At 36.9% G+C, this 22,936-nt stretch overlaps 1 protein-coding gene across 1 annotated transcript in view; it reads left to right on the top strand.

The window, feature by feature from the left end:
* Window positions 1-22,936, top strand: part of SLC38A6 (solute carrier family 38 member 6) — a 39,829-nt gene that overhangs the window by 4,259 nt on the left and 12,634 nt on the right. The window contains exons 3-7 of the mRNA XM_010168945.2: window positions 942-994; window positions 4,074-4,113; window positions 15,128-15,206; window positions 20,060-20,142; window positions 20,613-20,671. Of these exons, the coding sequence (XP_010167247.2) occupies window positions 942-994; window positions 4,074-4,113; window positions 15,128-15,206; window positions 20,060-20,142; window positions 20,613-20,671 (314 nt within the window). The remainder of the gene's footprint in view (window positions 1-941; window positions 995-4,073; window positions 4,114-15,127; window positions 15,207-20,059; window positions 20,143-20,612; window positions 20,672-22,936) is intronic.

The raw sequence follows: 22,936 nt of genomic DNA, 5'->3' as shown, positions 1-22,936 counted from the left end.
ATGCACCAAGTAGAACCACGGAAGAGAAAGCAAGTGTTGTGACAATAGAATTATATGGTTTTGAGATTAATTTTACCCTTTGAGGCATTTACAACTGCGGACTGTTTTATTATATACTGAGAAAGTGAGTGGTATTTCTCAGAAAACTTTCATCTTTTTGATATTGCTTGAGTTTCCAATAACAAAATACAGAGCAACAATGAAAGACTTTAATATGACTTCCTTCTTTCTGAGAAGGGGTTGGTTTGAGTTACCAGCAATATTAGAAGCAAGCTTCAGTTAAAATTCAACAAAAGCCTACAGGAAACCACAGGCTATTTTAATGTGATTATGTAAGTCAGGTGCAGGTAAGGGCAGGATTTTTGTTTTGCTTTTGGTGTGTTTTGTTTTGTTTTTTTAATAATATATTTCAACCAAGGAAGGTGTTTACCTTCAGCTCTCTTGCAAATAAATAGTGCCAAGGTTTTCAAAGCTGGCGAGATGGTGATTGATGTTTATATTCTTAGAAAGATAAAAATGGATCCTCTGTTGGTGTCTTAATTTAAGAAAAAAAAACCTGTACCCTTCTAACAAATAAAATAGGAGAATATCTCTAATGGTTGAGGCTAGTTTCAGTATTCTTCTGTAGTATGGCTTGCAACAATATGTGGGAGGAGGCAATTTGCCATTAATGTAGTAGTATTATTTTTAAAATGTTACTATTTTTAATATTAAATTGAGTTTCTGGAGAGTTTCTGAATGGTTGAGCATATAGCTGTATTTTGAAGCAGGAGTATAGGTGTATATAGTATTTTTTATTTACAAAATTGCTTTTATAAAGTTCTCTTTTAATTCTGTCCTGAATTATGTTCATTTAAAAAGGGAAAGAAAGCAAAGCTAGATCTTTCAAGTGATTTTGAAGTGAGAAATATTTTAGCTTTTATTTTTCTCCCTGCTAACAGCTGTCACTTCTTACGAAGACCTCGGCCTGTTTGCGTTTGGATCAACTGGAAAGGTGAGAATTTATTTTTACCTGTGTATTTTAGTTCTTGGTCTCATGCTTCTAATATACAACTGTTCTTTGCTTAGTGAAGAGATGTAGATGAAATAAGTAATATAATTACTGACGTCGTAGTGTGACTGAAAATCCGTTACGTCTTGAAGCTTTTCGCTACGTTTCAGTTAGTGTGTGGTCTGTGGACACCCAAACTTTAGTTAACTGTAAAATATACATTCCTTAAATGCAAGATTTTGTGCTACTTTCCTGTCAGTGTGTTCATTTTTTAGTGGGATGTACAAGTATTTGCTCACTGGCATTACTGCCAGGTTGGCTCAGCAGTCAGTTTCAGGTTTCTTATGGTCCCATCGTACCGCTGCTCTAAACTGTTTAGAAACAGGTAAGTGATTTACTGTTGGTGTTCGAGCATTTAATAGAGATCCAAGATAAGCCTTTGCCTTTCATGTAGTTTCCACAACAGGAACAAAGAAGAGTATGTTTAATGCATGTTAATTTTTTTTCTTTTGTTTACTGAACTCTACCAGATAAATGTTTCTTACTTGTTGTTTTGTCTCATGATTTAAAAACAAAACAAAACAGCAAAACCCACCAGTAAACTAACCCAGTACTACTAAACCAGTAGTCATCATGTAAGCCATGCCTTTTTGGTAGCGTGTACCCAATCTGTTTTTCCTAATAGACAATGTTGTCCAGTAATACTGGGTGCACAGGAAATATTAGTAGTGAATACTGCACGTTTAATATTAAGAATTCCGTGCTCTATGTTTCAGTTCCATGATACTAAAAGCATATTTTACCACACTGAAGTGTGATTTTAGTGGTTCACTGGAACAACATAAATTTTTTTAAAAACAGACTAGAGTCTAATTTCTTCTGTTTTAATGTAAATGAGAATTAAATCCAAGCTACTATGTGTTTGTAAGACTTCCATTAACATTAAGAAGCAAATATGAGTGTAGCCTGTGAGAATCAATATTTATTGATCAAAGTTAAGATATAATCAACCTCAAGAGATAATAAACCTTGATATTATCAAGGTATGAAATAAAATTCTTTTTCACAGGAGCTCTTCTGTGCACATTAACCAAATGCCGTTAGATGCAAGAAGTCACAGAAATGTAGAGCTTAAGGAGATATTAAAATATAACTTAGTCTTTGCTCTGAAGCACGGGTAACCATACATAAACCATTCTTGGCAGATGTTTGTCTGATCTGTTCTTTAAAAGCTTAAATGAAGATTTCACAACCTCACTGTGTAGTCAGCATCAGTATATATATATATTTTTTTTTTTTATTCTCCCTAATACACTTTTTCATAATATTCAGTTTAAATAACTTGTGCTAAAAAATATCTAGTCTTTTTATTCTCAGTGTGCATGGAGAGCACTGGAATATTTCTAGGTTGGGAAGCTGTTGTTTTGATGAAATAATTAACCGAAGTTCACCAAACTTTCCTGACGAACTAACATTTTCTGGAACACTTACCTTTCTCTCTTGAAGTATCCTTGGTATTTATATGCTTTTCTTAAAACTTATCTGCAAAACGGAACACAGTAACCTGGCTGAGAATTTGACAGTGACAAGAAATGTAATAATTGCCTGCATTTTAGATAGAACATGTCTGGTGCTACATCCCAAAACAAGATCTGCTCTTTCTGTGGGTGCTTCATGCTACTGGTTGAGTTATCAGACTATTTTCTTTAGTGTAATAACTCCTAAGTCATATCTTTGAGATCTCCTTCCTGAATGCATTGCTTTGAACTGATCTCATTGATTTTTAGACTTCTCTAGTTTACCACAACCATTCTGAATTCTGATCCTCTCCCTGAGATCTCCTCACCTTAGTCAGGCACAGGTGGCTTTTTAATTTTTCCCTTTAAAGTAGTACTTACTCTTCCCTCACCCGAGTCATTTGCCAGTGATACAGACAGACCTGACTTGAACTGACATCTTAAGTTGACAGGAAGCTACTGGTTAACTGCTCTTGAAGTAGAGCACTTGTTCAACCTTATGCTGATTTCTTGTCAAACTTATTTTTCTGAGATTTGTGAGAATGGAGTTTTTCTGCTATTGGGAGATTGCTGATTCATCCTTTCCAAAAGCATGAAGTAGTTGTTTCCCTCTATGGCAAATTCCAGAATACCATACTTTTTTTTTTTTTCCCCTTCTCTTTTTAGTTCTCCTGGTGACTTTTGAACTGACTTTGAATTTGTTTAAAATCTGATATGATTTTCAGTCTGATCAATTGAAAGAATGGCAACTCTGCTCTCAGATTTGATTGAAAAGTCCAAATTTTAACTGTGGCTTAGTTTTTTCCAAGTTGAAAATTAATGGTAGTGCTTATGCAGGAAGGTCCTGCTACATCAAGCAGAGCAGTGGGTAAAAAGAAAATCTGTAATCTTCTAGATGATTGTACTATTTTAGACCTGAACTGCAAAGAAAACACTGGGAAAACTTTAGACACTTTTAGGGTTTTTTCAGTTGGAAGTTTATTCTTTGGATTTGGACAAATATTTTAATGGTCTGTGATCATTTCTACTTCCATATTATTCATATCGAACTAATCACAAATGCTAAAGAAAAAAAAAAGTCTATTCAGTTTACAAGTTTAAAAGAATAATGACATTCATGCCAGTTAAAAATATTCAGGTTTTTGGAATGAGGGAGTAAATTGTACAGATCTCTGCTGCCTGATTGTCTTTTCAGAGGTGAATGGTCATTTCCATTTGTACTTACCTGATGTCAGTTAGAATGCACTAACGTGTTTTCAGTGACTTTAAAAAAAGCTCACCTTCTTCAGAACAGGCTTCACTCCACAACTTCTCTTGTTTTGTCATCTCTGAGTGAAAATGCGTTATTTTCAGCGAGGTTTCTTGCTTTTATATTCATTTTAGATTGTGTTGTTTTCCGTGTGTTAAACTCTTCACTGAAGAGAAGATGCCCTTCCTTTCAGTACTAGTTATCGCTTCTACATCTGGTCTGTTTAAGATAATACATGTGTGTTTTATGACTGCTATAGACATACGATTTTAGTTATCCTTACCCTTTCTAAAAGAAATCAATTTTTTTTTTATAGGTCCTTGTTGCAACTACAATAATTATCCAGAATATTGGAGGTAAGAAACTTCAGATGCTCAGTATTAATCGAGTGGAATATAACCTCTATGGTCTCCAAAGCTCCTCAAACACCAAAGGCAATAATTAAATGAAAGTGTTCTTAAAAGACTGGTTAAAAGGGGAAGTTAAAACTTAAAGAAAGCCTCATGTGATCATGCCAAGCAGCAGCGCTGTAGTCGTGGGGTAGATGGGGGCACTTATGGGGGTTGGTTTGTGTGGCTGGTGCTGCATCACAGGATGTGGAGCACGTCCATTTTCACTGGCTTTGCTAATTGGAAGGAGCTGAGGAAGCATAATCGCCTCTCTGCTGTCCTGGACATTTGCATCTGGTAGCTGCATTTTATCATATCATGTGTTTTGACTTTTGCTGTTGGAACTTGCTTTTGCATTTTAGTGATTTGTGTAACAACTGAATGTTTACTTAGCCATGAAGTTTCATATGTTCTTTATTAATGATTGCTTTTTTTTGTTGTTAGTTCAATAACTTTTTTTTTATTTTTAAATTTTTGAGGGGTTGTTTAGTTTGCTGACTTTTATCATGTGGGCTGATTATATTATCATATACTGGGCTGTCCCATTAGATTATGCTTATTTTGTCTTTCTTGATGCATGACAATAAAATAACACTAGCTGTCTTTGTATTAAAGGAATCTCCTAAGCATTTAAACTCTTACTCAGGTGTGTTCACATACTTGACAGTTACTAAGTAGTCATGCCCTTGTAAATTAATTGTCTGAAAGTCAACACTACTTAACAGAAGACTTTTAAATTTTTTTTTTGACCATCAGTGTTTTGGATACTTTCTTTTAGTTGAGGGAATTATGTGAAAGCTCCCTCCTCTCCATCCTCTGCCCCCAAGAAGATACATATGTTCACAAACATTGACAGAAGGAAACAACATTCCAGCCCTGCTGTTTTTTAGTTTAGTCGAGTCCAGACAATTCCATGATTGCTATTTTTTGTCACTATGTAGTGACCTGGAACTAGACCAAGTAACTGCTTTTTAAGATCAAATTGGAATCTTTTCTTATACTAAAAGCTCCAATAATAAAAACTGCCTAAATGAGATGGCTATAAAAACCCAAGCATTCATTTCAGTCAGGAGTGAACATATTAATTCCAAGATTAAGGATTATTTATTCATACAGGTTTCGGAGGATGTTCTGTAGCAATGAACAATTTTTTTAATTTCCTTTCCCTCCAAGTAGTACTAGAGAAGGAAGGGTGCACAGTACAGGTTCTGGAGACTCTGGGATCGTGTGTGAGACTCTGGTCTAAGGAAATATGACTCTCATTTCTTCCTCATAGCAGTTCATAACCTTCTCTGTGTCATTTTTAATAAAATTCAGCTCAGTAACTCTAGAGCCTGAAACTAGTGCACGCTGGATATTATCAGACTGCTTATTCCATCTTCTGCAGTGGACTTCTCTGCCAGTAAGTTGGGCCTGGTTTGCCAACCAGTGGTTTTCCATTTAACTAGTCAAAAGTAGGTTTTTGCAAGTTGAAGCTCTTCTTTCTTATATTTCCAGTGACCTGATTTTGATGAAAGCTTTCACAAGTCTGTTTTGGTGGTTCTGGTTCCAAGGGCAATGTATTTCCTGTAACTGGACAGTAGTAGTTCCTGCATCCTGTACGTTCGCTTGCAAAGATCACGTAGTTTCAAATGCACCGAAAAGAGAAAGCTGACTTTCCTGCTCTGAGTCTGTGTTAGTAACAGCAACACATGCCCCAGTCTGTGAGGAAGGGTGGTATGGGGAAACATGGGTTGCAAATTGGGCCTCCTTGGCACCTTCTCCCCCACAGAAGATGTATTGTGCTGTCGTTGCAAGGAGCTATCACAGCTTCTGTTTAGTATTTAGATTTCTCTTTGAGAACAGAGCTCCCAGCTGTGTTTTTTCTCTCCTTAACGACTGGCTGCCTTTGGCAGAGTCCTGTGATGCTGCAGTCCGAGTAAGCAGAGCGACACTGTGTCAGGAATTGTCTTTGAAGATGACTATACTGCAGGCTAATGGGTTCTTAAAAAATAAAAAATAAATATAAAAGGAGGGATGGAGAGTTCTCTTCACCTCTCACTGAGCCTTGACTCTTGAAGAAATGCATAGAAAGAAAGGAAACTGTCTTGTCCTTTTGCAGATTTTAAATGGGAGTGGTAAAACTGTGGAGCATAGTTTGTCCTGAATGGGAGCTGTGCTGGAATTAAAGTGTAAAACTTACCCTTTCCCCTCTGGGAAAAGGGTAGGTGGTGGGTGTTTGGTAGGTGTTCCCCTCTCTTTGCTTTTCTGTCCCTTTGAAGGAACCCGCAGCACTGTGCCTGCCGGGCAGATGTCCAGACTCTGTCAACATCTTTAATTTCAGAGTAAGGCTAAAAATAAAATTGTTTTCATATCATCAGACCTGGATACGTTGCATCATACGGTATCTTATTTCAAAAGTGATTGGAGACATGAGATAATGAATGATGGTTTGTGATTAAAATAAGCATCTTTAGTAGGGTCATTGTCACTCTCAGCATCTGGTCTGGGCTTTTTAGGAGTTTGGTCTGATCACTTCTAAAAATAATGTAAGTGCAGAAGTGATTTGCATTGATTTGTTGTGGAGAGAGCTTTTTAGTAATCATTTTAATATAGTTATGCTTTCTATTTTGTTATCTTTGCTTTTTTAAAAAAGAAAGCTTAAGGTGCAAATTGGAATTTGACATCCTAATCCATTTATGGATTTGTGTAGATTGAGTTGATTTTTCTACTAGCAGGATACCCAAAGGAAGAAAAAAAATTGTACAGCTACAGGAAAGCACTGGTTAGTCAAATTTGGAATTTAAAAGGTTAAAAAAAATTTCAAGTTTACTGCTTGGATTCGTAACATTTCTCTCTAACATGTTCAACTTGCTGCAGATTTTTAGTTGTCTCTTGGAACACTTTGTGTTATGTTTAATCCATTTTAAGTACCAAGGATTGACTAAGGATACATCAGGATAATGCATTATCTTTGTGATATCCAAATGTAAATTCAGGTAATCTCAAATACAGTGACTTACAGACTTTATAGAACATATACAAATTCTTAGTTTAGAGTGATTAAACTTTGGGAATATTTGCACAGCTTTCCTTGTATCAATATGTACTTGTTCTAGCAATGTAGATATTTGTTAATAAAGTGAAACCAAAAGGTTGAATGGGATGGCCAGAGCTACTCCTTTTTCTATTGTTCCATTTGTCAGTATTTTGGCCCAATCCAGCAGCACTTTAATTTAAATAACTAGTGATTAGTTAGTTACATGGGAACTGCCTTGTTCTTGAAAGAGCCAGATAGTGTGTCTGTGGGGTTGCAAACTGGACACTAGAAAGGAAACTATCAAGTTGCACTCTCTGCTACCAGGCTGTTATTTAGCTCATCCTCTCCTCCTGTCCCTTTCCTTTCACCCCATGTCTGTGAGTGGGGTGATCTTCCAAATGTCCCACTTCTTCCCCGCCGTGCAGAAGATGATGTTGAAGGATTTCAGACCTTGTCAGGTGCCCTCTGAGGAGAGAGAGGACCCTGGGGAGGTCGTATGCCTGGAGGTGTAGAAGGCGTGAGGGAGGCTGCTGTGGAAGAGGCCGAGTTACACGGCTCTGCTGGCTCTTTGTGTTAATCCTTCCCAGGAGCGACTGGAGTTGGACCCAGTCCCCGCTATTGTTTGAATAGCCTTGTGCTTCTAGGAAGTGATGGATGAGGCACAGTGGGCCAAAGCTGTGGCTCGGCGTCAGGCAGCCCTTCCCCCTCTCCTGCCAGGGAAGTTCTGCAAGCTTCCTAGATGCTTTTTGAAGGAGGGAGGAAAGACAGGAATTTCTCCTCCTGGAATTGTCCTCTCTGCAGATGGGACTGAAAAAGAGGACAGTCCACAGCCCTGTGTCCGAGAGAAAATCGGTAGGAATCTTAAAGCGTACGTAATGAAGTTAAAGAAGGATTTATTTTAGCAAAGCTGGTGGAAAAATGGGAGACAAACACAATAAAGTTATTGCACAAGAGCAGCTCTCAGCCTGTTGCCAACACTAACAAATCCTCAGCGTTGAGGTCTAGCAGGAAGTACGGGGAGAGTTTTACAGCATACTTCTCGGGGCTGCGGGCTGGTATCAGCTGAAGGTCACTGCTGGAGGGAGATATGACTGGTGGTAGCTGTGATACACAGAGACCTAAATTGAAACTGCTGAGAACATGAGTTTAATTATTTAAAATTTATTAGCAGTGGGATTAAGTGCAACAGTAGAACCTGCAGTGCAGCCGTGTAGCATAGGTGGTCTGCCTGAGGATTTTTTGCGAGAAACTTACTTTTTTTCACTTTTTTTCGATGGGCTGAGATACACAGGGGAGTTGTGGTGCTGAGGATCAGTGTGAGTAACTACCCTGTCTTGGCTGGTACCCAAATGATCATTGCAGTCGCTCTTTGGAACCAAGCTTTCCAGACTGGTATCTTAATTTTACAAAGAATTGTTTGCTTTGTAGTATAAATACAATTTAATTAAGTGCAGTTTCTGTAACTGGTGCTTGTGGATTTTGTTTCAATATTCTGCAGTTAACATGTCCTCAAAGGTACACGTTTTTCTTCTCTGTAAGAAGAAGTAATGAGGAAAAAAGATTGTTCTGTATCCCTGGAGCGCTGTTTTATCCTCGGGTCTGCCTGGATGCCGTAGCCAGTAAATAGAAGTTACAGGATTAATTCTGATGGGAGATTCAGTTCTTTACCTGGGTTTTATGGCCTGTTAATACAGTCAACGTGATGGTCAATACACGGAAACCCCGCTGTGAATGTAATACGTGTTAAATATGTATTTAACTTTGCATAGTTCCTATTTTTCAACCTTCCCCGAAGTGAATCCCGAAGCAGCGCTCCCGCACCTCCATCTGCTGGCCCAGCCCGGCCTCGCACACCCTGAGCCCTTCCCGGGAGGGCTGCGGGGAGGTTGGGCACCTCTGGAACCTCCAGCCTTCTCCTGTTTTATTTTTCTTTTTTTTTTTTTCCTTTTTTTTTTTTTTTGTGAGGTAAACCATAAAATGTTGAACTTATGAATTTGCTTTTGGGCAGGAGTGTATGTGTGTTCTCAGTACTTCTAAACGTTGTGCATGTATTAAAAACAACCCAAAGAGAAAACTACCTTGTCTTATCAAGGTAATTTCTGACTTGCAAGTTTGTTTTTTTTTTCTTTCAGAGTTCATCCATTCTGAAATTTAAGTTTTAAAAATATTTAGAAAATTTTTCTCAAATTTAAATGAAGAAAATATTTTTTTGAGAATGAGGGAGTGGATGGGAACATCCTTTTTGTTGTCAGAGTACAATACTCTGCAGACTTTGAAAATAAATGAATGGTGCAAATAATGGAACAATAAAATACAGCTTGTTATGTGCTGAGACCTGCATCATTAATACCTTAAGAAATTTACTGAGCTTCCTTTAAGGATGGGAAATCTAATTCTGTTTTCAAACAAACTTGAATGTTTGTTTTCACAGTGCTGTTTGCTTTTGACCTGAAAGCCTAATTATCCTCACTGATTCAAAGTGAGGATTTCCAGTGCAGAGCTGCCTTAATTAGGGGCAGGTTTGTCAGCTCCTGTATTAATTTAACAATTGATGACCCGTGCTCTTGTGTTTTCATATCACAGCAAATGCTTGTTGGGAAGTTTGATACTGTAAAGAATATTTAGCTGGCTTTAAATAAAAAACCTGACAAAAATCCCAACCTGCAGCTGTACTTCAGGATGGAATTTATGATGAGCTCTGTGGAAAACATTTCAGGGTTTTTGTGGTTTTTTTGGCATAATTTTTTTTGGGGAGGGGGGTTGTCTTTTTTTTTAAGGCAAGTTTGAGAGTAATTCAGGTAAAGGCTAAAGTTGGAAGGAAAGAGAAACAGGGGAGTGGAGATTCATCAAGATGAGTGTCCATAATGTGAAGACTAGCAAAGATATTGACAACCTATTTCTGTTCTCAGAACTCCTCTGTATGAACAGCATTGCATCTTCTTTCACACATTCCATTCTAGATCTTTATTTAAAAACAAATTAATGATTCCAAGAAGGTTTTTTTGTTTTTTAAGCTTCCTCTAAGAGGAAATATTAAAAACAATACATCAAGTAATTGAGAGACTTCTTAAAACCTAATATGTGGAGGTTTCATTGCAAAATGAAAACCAAAGAGCGTGCTCTTAAGGCCATATGATGTGAGGGCTAAAATACTCGATGGTTTTCAGTGGCATCCATGCCTAATTCCTGATATTTCCACAATTTTAATTACTTACAAAGGGCTCAATGCAGTACTGAAGTACTTGCTATTCCATTATAATTCTTTGACAGGAAAAATGGGAGCTTGCCCAAAATCCTCTTTAGTTTCATTTTCTTTCTTGAAATCCTTCCCTGCTTTCCTTTTTAACTTTGTCATATTGTTTGGATTAGGACAGATTCAATTTTAAACAACCTCCCTACCAGCAAAGGGAGACAGGAGCCCAAAGGGGTTTGTCACATGCAGTTGCTATGAAAGATCCAGCTTGGTTGGGCTGGAGTGTGCAGTGACTGGGAGTGTTTATCCTGCTATTTCTGTCTCTAATATTTCTGCCTCTAATATTTTCTGCCTCTAATATTTTTGTATTTCTGCCTCTAATATTTTTCAGTATTTTGGGAAAATAAGAGATCATGCTGAACTGAACTCTTAAACGATGAGAGAAGTATTTTCATTTATCTTATTTATCTATAAGCATTTGTGAATAATCTCTGTTTTACCTGGTATTCCCCCAGATGAGAATCAAGATTGCTCTGTCTACTTGTCCCGACTCCCAGGTCAGCACCCCTCATTTTTTTTAAGTAAGAGCTGAACAGCCAGCGTGGCTGTGTTGATAGAAACTATTTTTTACCAGCGCCCTGTCTTCTCTGTGAAGTTTGGAGGGCAGCTTGATTCCATTTTTGCACAGTGCTTAATAATGTAAGACATCTTTATAGCGCTCTAATATGATCAGCTACAGTGGTAGATTAGGAAAAACTAACCAGAAGAATTAGATTCAGTCCCTAGAATTAAAATTATTTGAAGGGATTTCTCACCAGCCATTTTCTTCCTTTCTAAGGAAGGACTAAATGATATGCTTGCACATAAGTTAATGTACATATTTTCTTGCATCATTGCTATGGACTTCAGCAATTGGTCTTTTTTTTTTTGGGTAGGGTAATAAGGAAAAGTTACACTCTTTTTCTGGTAACCAAAAAGCCACTCACAAATTTGATTTTAAGATTGGCCTACCTCAGAAGAGATATTTTGAGGACTATTCTAAAAAACATAATCTTGGCTTCCCTTTTCTCCAGCAACTAATATTTTTTCAGGTAGGGGCTCACATGCTCGGTGTTAAACAGTGTTGTACCATGTAAAGACATGCTGAATAATGTATGCATGGTATGTATATTTATAGAGAGTCTCATGGAATCATAGAATGGTTTGGGTTGGAAGGGACCTTAAAGATCATCTAGTTCCAGCCCCCCTGCCATCTCTTGGTGGCACTACAGGTTATAATAATAAAAGTGTAAAGCAAGAACCCTATTTTATATTTTACAAACATCTTTTTTTCTGTCAAAGAGCTAATACCAAGTTTTCAAAACATGGCAAAACGATAATGTATTTTAAGAGTGTAATTTCTTGGTGCTTTCAAGATAGTGGTAAGCCTGTTGAATAGTGAAGTGGTAAGATAATTTTGATTTCTGCTGAATACTGTTTCATGGCATTTTTGTGTCAAGGCCTATTGAGAAGTTCCAACCTGCTTAGTTTTCCATCAGGTAGTTCTTGGTGCATACTGAAAGTTATTTTGAAATAATGTGATACATGCAAGCCCAAGACCTGAAAATTTGAAGTGACTGTATGAAGGTTGCTCGAGTAGCTGTAGTTCAGCACTTGTTGCATCTGCATGTTGCTAAACCCTCAAGTTACGTCTTTGTACACGGTTCGTTCTGCGGGAAACCTGTCTCAGTGCTAAAGATAGATGTCTCATGTTGCAAAGAGAAGATGACACGAAGAAAACATGACATTCTTTTTTTAATTTAGGGGATGAGACTGTGTTGCAAGAGCAGTAAGGTCTGCTCTCTCGTACTCTGTGTGCAAGGGGGGTGAACTCGGAAGGGAATGTTGCTTCTGACGTTTGCTAATTTTTTTCAAACGCTTGACTTCTAAAGATGAATGTGTTTATTGTAATTTTTGTATGTAATAAAAGGTACTTTAAAAGTTAGCCATTAAGACATTAAAATTATTTTCAAAATGCCAGAGGAAGTCAGTACTTTAAAAGTGGAATAAATCAAAGCACAAGGTGCACTATTCATTGTGTTCACTTGTGTCACGGTTTAGCCTTGTGACTGGGTAGTCTCTTCCTTCCGTTACACATTAAGATTGCCAAGGATAGCTGACAATTAATTTTTACAATATAACTTGACACAGCTTCAGTCTCTGTAAACATCAGGGAAGTTAAGTAAGATTTCTAATTTAGAGCAAAGGAGACATGACTTTTTGTCTGTCATACTGTATGTGCTTGATTCCCACTCAGGATGATTTTTTCAAGTTGCTGTGCCCTTTGTGAAGATGCTTTGCTGTTTTGGTTTCAGCTTTACAAAGCAAACAACGTTCTTTGCTCACTTGGTAGCGTGTTTCAGAGGGTGGCACAGTCGTTGGCATCTCTTCTTTCATGCTGAATAAAGCTACTGTTGCTTGTGAGGAGAATTACAACTGTGTTTGTAAGTGAAGAAAAAGCAGGATTTGACTTCTTAAACTGTATTTAGTGTAGGCATCCTGCTCAGGTTTATGTATGAGATTCATGTATTATCTAAGCATCAGGATATAAATAACAATATTTCTTATTTATTTTCTTCATCTTTTAGAACAAATAAGAGAATATAAACTGGGGGGGGGCGGGGGGAATCCTACTACGTGAGCTTGTTTCCCATATGCCCAGAGAAAGGCAGAAAGATGCATACAAATGTTCAGCATGTGCAAGTTTCTTGGTGCATGATTGGTTCCTTACTTGGGAGCGGAATTCAGTGAAATAGGACTCCTCTTTTAAAAACAAAGAGTCAGCGTACAACAAAGGATAAGTGATCAAATGATTAGCCAGAGGCTAATGGGAATGCAAGGGAAGAGTGACAGATTACATATTAGGAGGAAATCTGATCTGGAAATTAATCTGGAGCTTTCTGCAGCTGAGGCTGCAAAAGAACTAATTTTTAAATCTTTTTTGAAGGACATAAATATATGAAAAGTGTCACTTGCTTGTTTATAAAGTATTGTATAATACAAGAAAGAAGGCTAATGCATAAATAAAGTTGAATTATAATTTAGAGGAATTTTCCTTTAGTTTTTTAAATATCTGCCTTTGCTTAGGGTGGAATACACATTTGCCTGTAGCTTAGCATGAGAAATTGTGTTAATTTACTTAAAAATTCAGGTGATTTAGAAATATGCATGCTGTAAGGATCTGTGGTTAAATCTACATTCTGTTGTATGCAAATAAGAGTAAAATCAAGACAGCAGATAAATACCTCACCAGACACAATCAACAGCTACATGTCAACAGGGAAGTATACTTGAATATTGGAAAAACCTGAGCTTTTAATTATGAAGAAGTGAATATTTCCTTATTTAGTGACCTACCAAATGGTTTTAATTTAACCTTGCGGTAGGTAAATGTCACTTTGTATTAAAAGAATTTGCTTTCTTTATGGAGACCACGTTCCCTTTCTTAAAAATTTAACATGAGCTGTTCTAGTACAGCAGTGTCTTAGTCCACAGATTTTTTAAGGTTCAAAACATTCCTTTTAAAAAACAAACATTCAAATTTGAGCTTATGGAACTTTTCTGGCTTACCTGTTTTAAATTTATGTTTTAATTTTAAAGCATTAATAAATAAACCATGGTAAAATTCTAAAGAATTAATAAATATAGAAGAGTAAAATTTGAGTACAACAGCTGAATTTTTATCAAGGTTTAAATGTAACTAAACTTTTGTTGGATGTTACTAAAATTACTTGCTGCTGAAGCATGGAAATTAGTTTCATGTAGGCTTTGATATTCGTTGAATCTGTAAAGCTTGATTTTCCTGAGTAATTTTCTGCTGTTTTTTGATTCATATAATTACTTGCTGCTTATGTAAAAAAAAAAAAAAAAAGGGATGTGAACAGTATGTGAAGGTATCAGGTTAGTATAAGTTGTGATTTAAAAATCCCTCTTATTTATGCCTTTGATCCTGTTATATAGTAAAGGAGAAAAGTGATACGGTGAAGTAGCTTTTGGATTTCCATGTATGCATCATTGCTTTATTCTGAATAGAATTATAAATGCTTTTCAAATTTCAGGTCGACACTACTATAGAATAACTAACAATTTATCTTCTAGTTGGCAGTTCCTGCATAGTTTTGCACTTTATGTTGTTGTTGGGATCTTGGTGGTAGGTTTAGTATGAGAAACTGGGATCTGTCACTGATAATCCTCTTACCTCCAAGGGCCAAACCATCCAGTAGATGAAGAACCTTTAAAGTCCTATTGTCTTTAAATTTGTCATACATTTATTTAGTACAGCAGCAATTGAGCAACAATAAAAACTGAGTCTTTAAGAACTATTTTATTAATAGAAGCAAATCTTACTATTTATTGTCATCATTAACAAAAGAGGAAGAAGTGCTGTAGCCTTGCAGTCTGTCTCAAGCCTGTAGGTCTGTATTCCCAGGTAAGAGGTCAGGCCTATGTATTGTCTTGCCTTTTAGTCCTTTGTATTATGCTTTCCTTGTTTCAGGGCTCACATTGTAACAGTCTCTTTGGAGGCATTAGCTGACATTGGTACAATACTTGGGGATTTGCAGCTATTTTTAATGGAAGTGTATGAGAAAATAAATTCTGATTCTGGTGCCATAGTGTCTAATATATAGCTGAGATGTTCCAGTTGTAACCACTCTGGTTAAGCCATGCTCTTTGTTGCTACCAGAGATATTGGTATTGCTCTACTAAATCTGTTCTGCTTCTATTTGCAGCTATGTCATCTTATCTTTTAATTGTTAAGTCTGAACTTCCTGGTGCTGTTGCGGGATTCTTAAGTGGAGACGAGAGCGGGTAAGGAAAAATGCTTCAAACATTCTGTATTTGTCTTGAAGAGGAAAGTGGTTCGGGACTGCTGAAGGAGATGGGTACTGACACTTCCTTTTGATCTCACAGACCAAAAAAATTATTTATTTACAGGAGTTCTTGGAATATGAAATGTATTCGGCATGTGCAAGCCTTCTGCAGCACACACACACACAGAGCGTGATTCTTTCCTCATAGCAATTTCCCATCAGAGGACCTTTAAGTCAGTGGCAAAACTCCATCTACAGAAATCTCCCTTCTATAAAAATTTAAAAGGGGAAGCAGGAGAGGACAGGAGGGAGAGGAGGAGAAACATTTAAACTGCTGTCATATTATCACTTCATGTATTTCAAAACCACAGTACAAAAACTGGCAGATGTTTAAATTTAAATATTTTGTTGTCTTGCTCCAGTAATTGGACTTGTCTTGGGAAGAATGCCAGATTTCCAGACTTGGTTTATAATTCCTTAACCTGGCTCCCAGTAAAGAAATCATTCTTCACAGCTGAGCTATAAAGCTATGAGTGTGTCCCTCAGATTTCTAGTAGAACTGTCACAAGAAATCTGTGCCTGTGCCAAGAGGAATGTTGCAGCTTCACTACTGAGATACCTTGTTCTAGTTGTTCCAGTGCCTCTGCCATTCATAACAGTGTATCTGAGATTGTGTTATGGCTGTTTTTTATACTACTGGTTTCAGATGTTTTGAGTTCAGAGCTTTTCTGGATTGAAATATGGTGAAATTGTCTCAATGCTGTGTGATGCTTGTAGTATTTCTGAATGCTGTGGGTGATTTTTAAGTTTGAAATTATTTTTTAACAAGTATTTTAGTTCATTTTATATTTTTTCCTTAATAACTTCTTCATTTTATCACAAACATTTTGAGAAATGAAGTGTGGCAGTAATCTTGCTTTCTGTCTTCCTGCCCTCCTGGCCCTTGCACTAGCATGTTTTTAGTAAGGGGCCTTTTTTTAAAAAGAAACTATTATGTTTTATGTGTATATGTCATTTTTAGTCTGTTAATGTATCTCTTCCAGCTGTGGTAGTCATCAGCTTTTCATTTAGGTGCTATCACCTTTTCCTTCAAGATCATACTTTTAACTCCACTCTTCACACACAGGCGTTGAGCCTGGCTACTGTATCTGCTGCATGTGCGCTCCAGTCTGCCTGTCCCCAAATTTAGCACATAACATCACCTACAACTGGTTTTAATTTTATGTCAGCTCTGTTGATGCAAAGTGACTTCTCCCAACAAAGATATGCTTTTAAAGAAACAGCTTGTGAGAACTTGTAAGAGGTAGAATCTGCAGGTCCTGCATGCAAACGTGCTGCTCAGAGGATTGTTCTGTCTAAAAAAGGCAGTATAAACAACTTCTTTATTAAGCTGCCTGTCTGATAACACTCCTATCAGCTTTACCTGTTTATCAAGGTCCAGTGCAGATCTGGATGTGAACACAGGTGAAGATGCAGGCAGGTTACAATGGTTGAACTGGTTATTACGAATCATCCGAGCCATGGTAATTCTCAGTGTGCCATCAGCGCTGCCACCACCCATACTTCTTCCTTAGTTGGAATTACAGATGGAGATGGGAATGAAGTTCAATTTTGTATATAGAAAGAGCTGAAATTGTCCATGGGAATACTAACCACAGCTCAAGTGGTAACCTGGTTGTCAGTCCGGGTGTCATCATGTTCCTGCCTCTGTCATTGGGGGTTTTTCCATTGCTAAATGTTTATTTAACACAATTTGACTCTTCTATTCTTTGCCCAAGTGAGTGTTTCAGATGCAGTGCTCAAGCAGTATTCCAGGTGCATGCCCACAGCTGACCTTCTCTGTGAGCCCACATCTATATTTCATATATTCTGCCATATTAATTGCCATGGTAGATCATAGCATTTTGTTTCTCTGTGTTTCTTCATGGATGTTAAGAGTAACTTTTGCTAACAGAGTTTTTAAATTGTAGGAAATTGTTCAACAGAATCTGGTAATCAAATACCAAGCCTAAGTAGCAATTTATTTATGCAAAGGGCATAAATACTGACTAGCCTGATTAAACTATTTTAACTAGACTACTAGTTTCCAGATGTGGTTACACAACTGTTCTGTTCTTGTTAAGTCATTATAGCATCTGATACACTTTCATCTGGGTGCAGAATTTATCTTTAACTGAAGTTAGACTGTATAAAAAGTGTCAGTTAAACTGTCTGTGAAAAGTGTTTTCTGTGCATACACCATCCTGCCGTTTAAAGAATGTTTTACGCTTTGAATTGTTTTTATAGATAAAGGATAGCAGGTGTGCCTGTGTTGGAAAGACTCAGAGCCAACCTGTAATACATCTTTGTGTCTTTATTAAAAATCAGGAACATACAATATGAAAACTTGTTAATTGGGAGTTGAGATATTTCAGTTTGTCTGCACAACAAGAATTCCACATAGTTTTGGGGGCATGAACGTAGTTTCAAATGAGGATTGTGTTAAAAAGTTGTAATTTGTGAGCCCTCTGTTAACATTTAATGACCCTGTCAGGAGGATATGATTGATGCAATTAAGTTGTCTTGCTTGTGTGTTATATAATTGATATGGACTGAGAGTAAGATTCTAATTTAGAACATATGATTCTCTTGTCCTGTTGCATTCAGGAATGAAATTAAAGCGATTTATAAATGTCTGCTTTTAGTTAAAATATGGGAGAAGGAGGAGGAACATCTGCATGCTGAAGTGTTTTCAGTAGAGTCAAGGATTTATACTCTATATTTCATATTTGGAACACTTATCATATGGGCTTAAATTTGCAGATCAAACCGATTTTAAAGGCAATATCAAAATATTTATTCTGCCTTTGGAAAATAAGTGCATTTCTACAACAGTATTTTGGGGGAAAAAAAATGAACACATTTTTTGATAACCAGTGCGTGGTCCACTATTCAGTCTTTTGACATCTTTTTAAATAAAAGGATTGTTATTCCAAAATTAAACCATTTACAAAATGATTTTTTTCTCCTTCCCATTACCTCACTGCAGTTTTCCTCTCTCTTTTTCCCTGCCTCTCTCCCACAAATATTTTTTCATTTACTATAAAGTAACCAAAATAATTTTTCCTCCAGCCTGCTGAGCTTGTGAGCTACGATGGCAACTGTGGATTTGCTACAGGCTTAGGTTTGGAAGGCTTGAAACAGAGGTCCCACATGTACAGATCTGAGGCATTTAAGCTAACCTTACACATGGTGCAGCCTTCGTTATGCCTTTGCCTACTGCTGTTATACTGTAGCTCCTCATCTGAACATCCACCATACTAGAAAGAAAGAAAAAGTTTAAAAATATGTGAATGCTGAATGTTAACAGCATGAAGAATACTACAGCAGGGAGCTGATCTGGCTCCTTGGCAAAGTTGCTTTTTCATTGTAGCACTAGCACACCTAGGCGAGTAATACATTTTTTAGAAGAGTGACGTATTTTGAGTAATTTTAAAAATAGACATTATTACTTAAGGTTTCCTTTGATTTTTGATGCGGCCAAAATGTCTTCAACCTTGAAATTTCTCTGTTCATTGATATTGCATTTTTTTTCAAACAAGTGACACAAGTGGTTGTCCATGGTGTGTGACAGTAATTAATACATGTATGTGGTAATTTTTCTTTAACACAGGTGTTATGCTACTTTCCTTATGATAACTTGAGGTGCTGCCTGTTTATTAGGTGCTAACCATATCCTGGACTAAATAAACTTGAAGGTCAAAGGCCAAGGTGTTTATAGGTAGTAAAGTCAGAGGCTGATGTGCAAGATCTTTATCAGTACAGGATATGATTATTACCAAGTTACGGGGAACCACCCTCCAGATGTTTCTGTTTCTTAACAGCTTATACGTCTGTACTTTCATCAGTTTAGAGATGAGAGTTTAATACTTTGAAGAGATTTAAAATTTAAGACTTCATATGCATCTACAATGCTTTCTTAAATATGTATAGTTTTGGGTATAAAAATTGTAGCAGATTTCATCAGCGTAATTTCCATCCCTTCTGTCCTTTAATTTTTGTACAGATGTATGCAAAGAATGAGTGATCCCTTTGTACAGAGTTAAAGATAAGAAAGTCTTTTTTTTAATTGCTGTTTTTCCTTATATCATCTCTGGACAGCAAACATCATTTCGAATTAACTGAAAGTTTATTTACTTGTTGTTTTCTTCTGTAATTTGAAGCCTGTGATGATAGGTGTAATGAAACTTGAGCAGAAGAGAAAGTCGGTGTGTTTAGAAAACATAACTGAATTTCCAAAGAAGTAGGTTGGGTAGCTTAGCATTCTATTTCACACCTCTTGGAAACAGTGGGGAACTAAGGTCATGTAGGAGTAATAAACTGGAAGGGAAGTTGAGCAGTAAGTGAGAATTAATGTTGCTGTTTCTTCCAGTTGTGTAAATACGCAACTTGGTGTAATCCAGTTCAACATAGATGTGGCATACTGGATTGAGTACTGCTATTGGGAGTCTGCAGAGTATGAAATACCCTTATCATTGCTTGGAAAAAAGGCAGGGATTTGCGTTTTGTGCTGTTGGGAAATAACATTACACACATCAGACCTCTGATCCATGAAGATGCTTGCCTATGGAGCTTTGCCTGCAGTGCTGGTTCATTATGGGACGGTGCTCTACCTCCTCATTATCTGGGAACTCTTTTATATCACAATATAGAAACTAGGAATACAAATTCATGTAAATAGCATGTGAGACTGGAAATTACTTATTTTTCTTGTCCTAGTGGTTATTTTGTCTAAGATCATAGTTTTAAAGTTGAACATATTTTTTTAAGACTCTTGAGCTTTGTATCAATCATAAAAAGGTTTTCCAACAGGTCTTGGTACCTCGATGGGAGACTGCTGCTACTGATTACTTCAGTCTGCATTGTTTTTCCTCTCGCACTTCTTCCTAAAATTGGTGAGTAATTAAAGGAGAGAAGCGAATATTATTCTACTTTAGTAGCAATTACAATTGAAGACTTTAAAACCTTAATGGCTTATTTATTTATTTTAGCTGGCAGGGGGCTGGTGATGGTGGGGATTATTTAAGTTGTTGTAGTGCGTTCTGCCTTCCAGCCCTGCCTAGTTAACCTATTACTTGTGTTGCAGTAGTATTTTGTCTGCAATACTAAAATAAAATCTTTACAGCAGAACATTAAAGAGCTGCATTTACTTACAGCGTGCCATTAGTGGTAAGCCAGTTCTAATTCTGCCTTACAAAACTACATAAATGATCTGTGACAGGCAGTTGGAATGTTGTTATTCTGAGTCCTAAGCCCCAGATACCAAGCACTGTAATAGAAAACATGCCTAAAATGTAAAGCTTTAGCTGTACATTAGGATCACTTTCCTTATAAATTCTCTTTTATTTTTACTGTTATTTTACAGGCTTTCTTGGCTACACAAGTAGTTTATCATTTTTCTTTATGGTGTACTTTGCTCTTGTGGTAAGTTAAAAATTTGTGCACAGTTTATCTATTTTTTATTTTCGTATTGTTTGAATGTTTTCATAAGCCTGTTTTGAAATGAATTGTCTTCCCCTCTCCCCTTAACTTTTTATGTGAAATTTAGAGTTTTCCTTAAGCTCATTGTGTGCTTGTTTGGACACATTACATTTGTTTTGCTGAGGCATGGAAATGCATATGGACTTTCAAGCATGTGAAAAGATTTAAAATAATTATATTTTGGACTGGTAAAAGTAACAATATTTTTGTTTTGCTGACGGTGCAGTGAAGGGAGCTGGCACGTATACTTTTGTTTCCCTACTGGTAATGGAATGGAATTCTGTTTTCTTAGCTTCTAACTATTACTTACTGCAGCTAGTGCAGAAGAAAATTTAATATACTGCAAATAAATTAAATTTACATGCATAATGGAGTGACAGAGTTCAAAAAAAGGGAAAGAAAACTAGAACTTCATTAAGGCAGTTTACAAGATTCATTAATACGTCAATGACCTTATTCTTCTTTCCCGCTGAAAGGAAAAGTTCTTTTCTCTGAGCCATACGGGGGTTTTTGACCCTGATGTTCACCCTCTCAAGGCCCCTATGAGGTAGATGTTTCCAAATATCACAAGTGAGACCTGCTAGGCAGATCTAAGAGGGAAAGTATGCCTTTGAGTTGCACTAATTTTCTTTTTACAGGGAAAAAGTGTGGTAATGCACATGTGTAATATGTAGTACAACCAAGCAACTCGCACTCTGTCATCTAGGTATAGAAACAAGAATCTTATTTGGGAGCCTGGAAAAATGTTCCCCCTGTCCCCTGTCATTCTGGCTTGCACTGACTTGCATTTAATACCTGTTTTACAAAAGGATAAACAGAGTTGAAGGCAAGTTGAACAAACATGCCATCCAGGAGACCAAGGCAATCCATTAGGAACTAAACCACGTGATAAAACCAAACTTCAAAGCTGTCAAAACATCTCCTTAGGGTATCCCTCGAGAACTGCAGTGTTTGTAGGACCTTGGGAAGTATTCTTCATAAGCTGAGCATTGAGGAGCAGCCATAGCCTCTCCAGAGCTAATGGAAATTCATGTGTAATATTTATAAATTACCTTAACTTTTGACCTCTGTCCTATAATTTATCTTTAAAAACAAACAAACAAACCCAAACAAACAAACAAAACCCACAAAAAACCCCGATCAAACACAAACTATAATGCTGAAATAGGCCTGTGGCTGAAGGGAGTTGCAAGAGTTTTAAAACAAGTTTATCTGCTGGATTTCAATGAGAATATGTATGTATCTCTGAAGAAAGCTGTTGTAATGAGTGGATGCATTTGAAAACAATTTTGGGCTCAGAAAAGGCAAGTGTGTAAGCAAAACTTGTGTGCAGACATGTCAAGCTGGTGTGATTTAAGCTAAGGTTTAGTTTTGATTCTCTATCTAAAAAGTAAGTAGAAAAGACAAGTGAAGGAGTACAGAGATTACTGGATTTCTTATGAAATGATTAAATTTGTGTGCTTACTCTTTGTTGTTAAGTGAAAAAGAAGCTGCCACAGTAAATCTAATTGAGGTCAAAATTTTTGAAAGCCGTTCTAGATATTTAAAGAAAACTAATGCTCTTCAGAGAGTATTTTCTCTGACTTCTTTAGGCACTGAAACTCAAAGGCATTAACTGCGGTTTAGTTTTCATATCTAATTGCTTTCAAGTGGGTGATATGTGCTGTTGAAATGGTGTTTTAGTTTGCACAATGTTAATTTCTGTGTGGCAGATATGTTTTAATTTGTTCCAGAAGAAAAACTGTGTTAGTCATATGGAAGCAATACAATTATATTTTGCATATCCAATAATTCTGTGCATTTTCAAGTGCATACCAGCTGTTCAGCTTTTTGCCAGCAAGCCACAGTTTTAATACAGCCTGCAGAAAAGATGGGGACAATAGACAATAGCATGTGTCTTGGTCAGTATGGCTTAGTGAGTGCACTGAGCAAAAGGTCTAGAGGCTTTTTGTCCTCTGTGCTCTGCTGTGGGGTTTGTCAGGTCACATATCTCCTCTCTGTGCTTCAGTATCTCTTCCTTTAAAGTTAATATACTGGTTATAGTCTTCACTTGGGGAAGAAAGTGAAAACACTGAGATGAGCTGATCTGGGAGAAGAACCAATGTATGTAACTGTTAATTCAAAGCCAGACTCTGTGAGATCCTCAGCACTTTTGTTTCTGATTGTTGAATACTTCTCTGACTTGAGTCCGTAGTGAAACAAAATTAA

The sequence above is a fragment of the Antrostomus carolinensis genome, unplaced genomic scaffold, assembly GCF_000700745.2.
Source record: "Antrostomus carolinensis isolate BGI_N321 unplaced genomic scaffold, ASM70074v2 scaffold12835, whole genome shotgun sequence".
NCBI classification, from domain to species: Eukaryota; Metazoa; Chordata; class Aves; order Caprimulgiformes; family Caprimulgidae; genus Antrostomus; species Antrostomus carolinensis.
The sequence above is the reverse complement of the archived record's forward strand: the minus strand, read 5'-3'. Positions and strand labels throughout refer to the sequence as shown.